At 34.5% G+C, this 8,070-nt stretch overlaps 1 protein-coding gene across 1 annotated transcript in view; it reads left to right on the plus strand.

The window, feature by feature from the left end:
• FILIP1 (filamin A interacting protein 1) overlaps window positions 1–2,950 on the plus strand; it is a gene marked incomplete at both ends in the record, with an annotated part of 224,567 nt that extends 221,617 nt beyond the window's left edge. Inside the window, one exon of the mRNA XM_082855685.1 lies at window positions 2,910–2,950. Within this exon, the coding sequence (XP_082711811.1) occupies window positions 2,910–2,950 (41 nt within the window). The remainder of the gene's footprint in view (window positions 1–2,909) is intronic.
• Window positions 2,951–8,070: the final 5,120 nt, after the last annotated feature.

An 8,070-nucleotide genomic window follows, 5' to 3' on the forward strand; every position in this document is an offset into this window, starting at 1 on the left:
CTGTGTAATGTCACCTCAAAATTTAATACCTTAAAACAACCTTTTTTATTTCTCGTAAGTTTGTGTATTGGCTGGGTGATTCTTATCTGAGTCAGTTTACAGATTTGGGGAAAACATAGATAATAAGCAAACATAGATTTAACAAATATGCTTAATAAGTTTCAAATGATAGAGCCACTATCAAATAGATCTTATCTCACTGTCTTTAGAAACAAGATGAAATATGTCTCTATGATAGAGCCACTATCATATAAATCTTATCTCACTGTCTTTAGAAACAAGATGAAATATGTCTCTATGTTATAAAATAAAATAACTTGGGCTTGTTTTACTTTAAGTAAATTTTATGTACATAAATATTAAACCCCATCTTTTATTGTTGAAGTTGAATAAAATAAAATAAACTCTCTTATTTGGCATTGTCAAATATTTTTGAGATAGTCTTTTTAGTAACATAATCTGATTAATAGCATTAATATATATATCATGCATGGATTACCAGTTTGCTACCTTAAAAATAATAATAAGATGTAATGGTCCAACCAAGACATTGTTTCTATGTATGTACTCTTGCCATATGTATTTTCACCAAATACTAATTCTGTAAAGCTATTATTATTATTTTTCTAAATTGGAGTATAGTTGACTTACAATGTTGTGTTACTTTCTGCTGTACAGCAAAGAGAATCAGTTATACATATACGTATATCCACTCTTTTTTAGATTCTTTTCCCATATAGGTCATTACAGAGTATTGAGTAGAGTTCCCTGTGCTATACAGTAGGTTCTTATTAGTTATCTATTTTATATATAGTTGTGTGTATATGTCAATCCCAATCTCCCAGTTTATCCCTCCCTCCCCCCTTCCCCCCGGTAACCATAAAATTGTTTTCTACATCTGTGACTTTATTTCTGTTTTGTAAATAAATTTGTTTGTACCAGTTTTTTAGATTCCACATATAGGTGATATCATATGATATTTGTCTTTCTCTGTCTGACTTACTTCACTCAGTATGACAGTCTCTAGGTCCATCCATGTTGCTGCAAATGGCACAACTTCATTTTCCTTTTTATGGCTGAGTAATAAATAGTCCATTGTATATATGTACCACATCTTCTTTATCCATTCATCTGTCAATGGACACTTAGGTTGCTTCCGTGTCCTGGCTATCGTAAATAGTGCTGCAGTGAACATTGGGGTGCATGTATCTTGAAAAGCCGTTATTATTACGGAATCTGTAAGATGCTAGGATTAGGAGAAGGCAACTCTAGGAATTTAGAGGTTTGCACACTCAAGGGGAGAGAAGAAGGTACTGTAGTAAAAAAATATTAGCCCTGCCAGGGATTTGAGAGTTGATATCAGATACCCTCATTTTGTAATGAGGAAACAAAGGCACAGGCATCCTGAATTACGTATACAATAAGAACAATTCTAGACTTCACTCTTTTAAATGTATGTTTCCTATGATCTCTTAAGGGAGGAAAATGGGGAAGATACTTTAATTCTATTAAGGAGGTTTGAGACCTACGTCTTTTCCCTCTTTGAAACCTACTATAGAAATTTTTAAAAAGAAAAAGTGTTGAGTGAGAAATAACATTTTAATGTGAGACCCTGATTTTTACCTGCATAATATTTTATTTAGTGTTTTTAGTTTTTACCTGAAGGTTTTGATACAATTTTAGGCCCTGAAAAAATTTGAGGCTAGAACAATTTTCCAAAGATAAAACGAGATAATGATTTTTATGGGTTTCTGGTACAGTAAAAAATCATACCTATGTCTTAAAAGCTTTTAAAAACCTTCATAGCTAGTTATTATTAAGTATATAAAACATTTATATATTTACTTTATCTGTTTTATCCCAAATTCAATTCGGAAAGGTCAAGGGAAGGAATGGAAATATCTCCACCTAGTGGTCAGTGTGAAGTAAACCTCTAGGTCTATGACATAATGAGCTTTAATTAATGTTTACTTAGATATTAATTATCCATGTTAAAAAATGTAAATAGTAAGAATTTGAGACTAACATGAACATAATAGGTGGCAATTTCCTCACGCTATTCATAAACGTTGACATTAGTTGACCCGGAGGTAATACATTTTTCAGACAGAGAAACAATTTGAGGCTTAGTTATTTCTTTCCTCTGCTTTTTATCTCAGCAAAGGCAGGGCCCTGCTTCATTTTGCTCACCAGCGTCGTTCCATGCCCAGCACAGTGATGGGCATGTAGTAGGGCCTCAATGACATAATGAAGAAAAAGATGATAAATGTTCACAAAGGCATAAAGGTTAAAAGTGAAATCAATCAAATAAATAGAAATATTACTCATTGTGGCTGGTACTGTTCTAATTGCTATTTCTGAATCTATTTTTATTTACTTTTATAAAAATGAATTCAGATTTAAGAGCATATGCAGAATTATGCAAAAGGCAGCAGTCAGAGACAAAAATGAGTCATCTGTATTTAGTGACTTCTTGGGAATAATGAATATTTCCTTATTAAAACTCAAATCTACACCCATAAACAAGTAAAAGTATGTGACTATCGTTCACAACAGAAATTCGAGGCAATAGTCTGGTTTCCACTATGGGACTTGTATATAGTAATGACTATCTTTGTGTTCAGTGCTTTGCTTGGGGAAAATCAATCGAATATTGTTAGAATATTAGACGCGGTTTCTAAAAATCTTCAAGAATTTAGGGGTAAAGCTCCTATGTCAATATAAAGAACTTACCCAAGAATAGGAAAGATCTGCAGGAGAAGCTATTGGGCTCATGAACCTATTTTTGTTTGTTTTCTTGTTTAACACCTATGGTCTTTTAGTGAAATGATATGGTATTGACCCTCACATAAACTACTGATTTGAGTCTCAGTTTAATTGAAAATGCCGTGTCTTTCTTCTCTTTGTAGAAAGCATCATCATCCACCAGTTACGTATGAACTCCAGATGAAATGGTAAACCGAGCACACACTGGGTGTGTGTACTTCTTCTGAGTCCCTGTTGAACGGATAGTATTTCTCCAGCTCTCCACCATCACTAAGGTCCTCTATGCTACTGATCATGACTGGAAATAACTTTCTACTTCCAGTGAATTTTTTTGAGGATACAAATGTAGAAACTGAACATGGTGTTGCTGACAATATAAAAATACGTAGCATGAGAGCAATCCAATCTTTATGTCAAAATAAATTTCTCTTCCTTTTGCAAAGCTGTCAGGTCCATGGGCACATGCTGTGTAATTTATTTTTATAATACACTTTGTAATGTGATTTTTTACTAAAGTGTTTCCTTTTTCATAGTCTATGGCACATGTATCTGTAGAATACACTGTCAGTTCTTCAAAGTATTGGTAGGGGTGCATTCAAAATGGTAACCTGTACTTATTTTCTTTCATCAATTTGTTATTTCTGAAAAAAAAGAAAGAAAGTACAACACTCTACATATTTCCTGGGGTAAATTCAAGACGTGAATCCAAAGCAGGAGATTCTGGAAGAGGTGTTATTATTGTTTGTACAATGCTGTGCTTCTGACCATGGTACAACACTAACAAATAACACTGACTTAAGAGCTTAAATACTTAAGCCAGTTTTTAAAGTTGATCTTTCTAGTGCTCTGTGCCCAAAACCTTGGATGAATTGGTTTTCATATGGAAGAAATTAATAGAAGGAGCTGTATGAGTTTAACCAGTAAGACTTACAGGAACATCTTCTACTGACAGTTCAATTATATTTCTGTTTGCATTGTTTACTTATATGTACAGGACTTATAATAAGGACTGTGATATCAGGATATTTCTCACAATCTACCCAAATGAAAGCCTGAAAATAAAAACTGACCTAGATGCTATCAGCATCTTTTTAAAATATGGTAGGAGAAATCCCAAGATAGATAACTTTTTTTTCCTTGATAGCTAGGATTTGGACAGGATAATCTATAACCACATATAGGTTAGAGAATATGTTCTTTAAAGATTCAAAGCAAACATACATTACTCAAATCTCAGTGTCAGACCTGCTGTTGAATTTAGGTTTATGTGAAAATACGCATCAGAAATCTACTTGAAACCCTAATAGTATAGGTTTTTTTTAAAAAAGACTTTGTTAATATCGACAAGTTTTCAGTAAGGTCTTTAAAAAGATAACTGAAGAGGTGACACATTTTCTAGGTGCAGAAATCATGTCACTTTACTGAGAATAAAGAAAGAATGCCTCTGAGTGTCACAAGGATAACTAGAAAGTACACAAGTAATACTATTGGCCCATTTCTCCAGTCCACAGCGTTATCCAGGTTCCTAAGGCCAAGAGGGAAATCCACACTTCATCTCTGGAACAGAAACATTAGGTTTTAAGGTATACCTTGTGGAATTAGCAAATCATATTCAGTAGCTATTATAAATTAAATAACTATATTTTATGTAAAATTAGTTTTGATTTTTGTAAGTAAAAGAAATGCTACAGTAGGTTTGTCCTAGCATGAATGATTGTGAACGCATCACAGACCTGCAAGCCTTTCGTTACTGATTAAGAAAACTAGAGTGTGTATGTGTGAAGATTTTAAAAATTGTTATGGCTTTTGATTTCTGAAAACGTTTCTGAACTGTAAAGACAATTTCTATGAGAAAAGGGTTTTATTTAGTATTGTTGTATTTTTTGACTCACAGTTAAGTTCCCTGTTTGCCAATGCTTATACTTCTGATGGCAAAAATGTTCCAATATATCACAAACTAGCGTCTGACGCAAATAACTTTCTGAACATGTGGGAATTTTATTACACTAAGAGTGAACAGGCTAGAGGATAAAACTTTAAATACTTCTTGACTTTAATTTAAAATATTACAAATAATTTATATACATTTGGATCGAAAGTTTTTATTTCTCCTGCATTTATAATGAAATTTGGTACTTGCAAAGCAGAGTGAGGGTGATGGTGTGATCCAAGTCATTCAGATGGATACAGAGCTCTTTTCTGCCTCTGCTGTGGTTAAGTCCTTTCTTCAAACTCTAATGGAATCTGAGTGACAGATGAGTAAAATCAACCTAAATTAATAAAAAAATTGTCTTGAAATAAAATAATAGAATATTAAAAATTAACAGAAAATAGAAAACACCAAATAGTCATATCCTTATCTGATGAATAAACAAACAAGATCATAAATAGTCATATTCCAATATCAACATCCAATTGAAAAAATTGCCCCCCATGGGCAATCCTGGCACCATCCCAGACTCACATGATTTCTATAGCTTTTATTATAAGCAAATCTCCAATCATCAGTATGAATGAGAATCAGTTTTGAATGGAATAATTAGGTTTTCTGAAATATAGTCATAATCAGTGTTTCCAGGTTAAGGCATATAATTGAACTAATCCATTATGTTGCCCTTTTCTTTTTGAGAGGAGAATGTTTTTTGAGGGTATCTTCTACAAAGATTTTTTTTCAAGTACGTCATAAAATATTAGGGTGTGATGAAGTTAGTGGTAGAGGAAATATTCCAGATATTAGATGCCTGGAATGGCCACAAAATGTGCAGAATGAACTGCATCTTAGGACAACCATTTGAAAAAAAATCATGGTGTGGAATATCTAGCTAAAACATTAACAGAGACACCAACACTATTGAAATAATTCACAGCTTCTAAAAACCAGTGACGAGGAGTAAATGGTGTATCAGACAATGCCTTTAATATGTTTGTGCCTCTTCTATTTATACTGTGGTTGAATTTTCCTGGAAATAAATAAAAAACATAGCAAAAGTAGGGTGTGTTCATGAATTTGATGAGCAACAATTCTAAAAACAACAAAAATGAAAGATGGAAGTTTAAAAAAAAGCATACCTGGCATCTGAGGCCTATACGCCCCTCCGGACTCCCACATTTATGCCTCTGCTAAAAATACTAATGAGAAGGCAAAAAGGAAAAATGACAAAAATTGTTGTAACAAATTCATAAAAATTGGGAGAGTTTCATGGAATTAATTTTGCTTAGTGACCACTAAAATTTTATTTTCTTAAATTTTCAGCATTTACTCCATAACTAAATGATGAAAACTGTGTTTGTTACTTAGGGAAAACGCCATAGATTCATAAATTTACACAGAAATATTTATAGGTGCCATGACATGATTCTTTTATTCTCTGGTGTTGTTTTCTTTTTGTTTGTTTATGTTATTTGGGTAATTTTACCTCACCATTCACAGATTTTGTTATTTTAACAATTCAGATCTGTATTTCTTTAGATTTTGCTTTAAAAACATCAGATGTTAGCTCTTCCAATATAAGAGACTTACAATGTGATCAGGTATTCTTAGAAGTCTTGCAAGGTTTAATGGATTTTCTAAAGCAAAAGATTGCATTGAAAAATTTTGGAGCTACATTCTATTTTCACAGCATTCTCAATTTTGTTTCCTTTAAGTTTTGTTAAATCCATGAGAAGTTTATTATTTTTCACTACAGCCGAGTGAATTTGTGGATATGTACTTGTTTTTTCTATGAATGTAATATCCTACTTTCAGTTCTTCACAGGCTATTGAAATTATTTAACCAATTAAGACATTTTCTGTATTATTTCCAAAGCCAACTGTGTTTATCAAAATCTCACCAGAGTGAGAAAAATAACAATTGTGATATGAAAGCATTGTGCAATATTCTTTTTTGAGTTGGAACATAATATTCATCAAATTAAAATCATTTAAAATGAGTATTCAACTTTATTTTTACTTAAAATTGTTTGCTTTAAAATAGTCTTCCCTTCTGCATTTTGTATTTTCTTTAAAATATGGTGGTTTTGACTGTGAATACGCAGAAGCAGTACAGCAGATCTGCCAAAATGAGAGACGCTTTTCCTCGGAGTTACATCATAGTTTGATTCCTTAGTGAGATGAAAACTGCAAGACACCAAGAGACGCAGCTGGTTGCAGGGCTTCCCTCGCCCCTTTTAGCCTCCCCAAATGCTTTGTCCATCAACATTCAGATATTTCCCACTGTGTTCCGCTGTCATTCTAAAGGGGGATTACTCGGTAGAGCGAACGCTCCTGAGGTTTTCCAGCAGTCCTCAGCCAGCCTCTACATGGGCAGTTGGGTAATGGTTTCAGCAGAGTGTGCTGGGGGTGACTGTGGGGTTGTGCTCTGATCTCTTTTATTTGTCAGCCTTGTGCCAGAAATGGTGGTCCATTGCCATAGCCAATCCGAATGTATCTTTGCCTTACTGGGGACAAAGGAATGGGTTTCTCCTATTATTTAAAGATACACATATCCAAAAAGCAGGCCAGGCTGATGTCTACCCAAAGATGCCTTCCACAGGAAAGCTGCAGATGTTAGGGGTCTTGCCCATAATCGCAGCTCTTTGGCTTCTCTTCTTGGAGGAGGGGAGCCCTTTGGGGCACACGGTTTAAGAGCACTGTTATTTCATGACTTCCTGGGAGAAGGGGTCTCAGGCTTTCCATCATATACGTTCAAATGGATTATTGCCTTGGAGTCCTGGGCTAGAGTCACTTTTAGTGAGGACAGGCTTTTCCCCCAGGGAGAGAAACCGGAGCAACTTTTCTGGGCCCCATGTTTGCTGGCAATAAGGCACACTGCACCAAACTCTTTTCTTTCTCTGAATGTCATTAAAGTCTGCTTTTGGAATTTGTATTCAATGAATCCCAAGGAACGTATGAAAAATGTCCAACACTGAGGTCTGTCTTCAGCTGGGGCAACCCTAGTGACTGCATGGTCCCAGGCACAGCAACATGATCCACAGATGATGGTAGGAACCCAGTTCCCTGCAGTTCCCAGATCATTATTTTTTTTAAAGGTAATCAATCCTCCTTTAGTTTTCCCTGGCATTATTTCTAACATCTCTTTCAGAGATAAGTATCTCTAAGGATAAAATAATTTTCTTCTTTCTCTTCCGGAGTCCATTTGTCCCATTCTGCCTTATATTGACCGGCATTGGTGTAAAACGCTGTCTCCCTAGTTTGACTGTAAGCTTCTCAGAGGCAGGACTTGCATATTCCTCACAGTGAATAGAATATACTGGATAAACGTTTGCAAAAGGCAATATAATCCCTTCTTCCAACTGCTCTCTCCT

This window comes from Leucopleurus acutus, assembly GCF_964270905.1.
Source record: "Leucopleurus acutus genome assembly, chromosome: 15".
Classification (NCBI taxonomy): domain Eukaryota; kingdom Metazoa; phylum Chordata; class Mammalia; order Artiodactyla; family Delphinidae; genus Leucopleurus; species Leucopleurus acutus.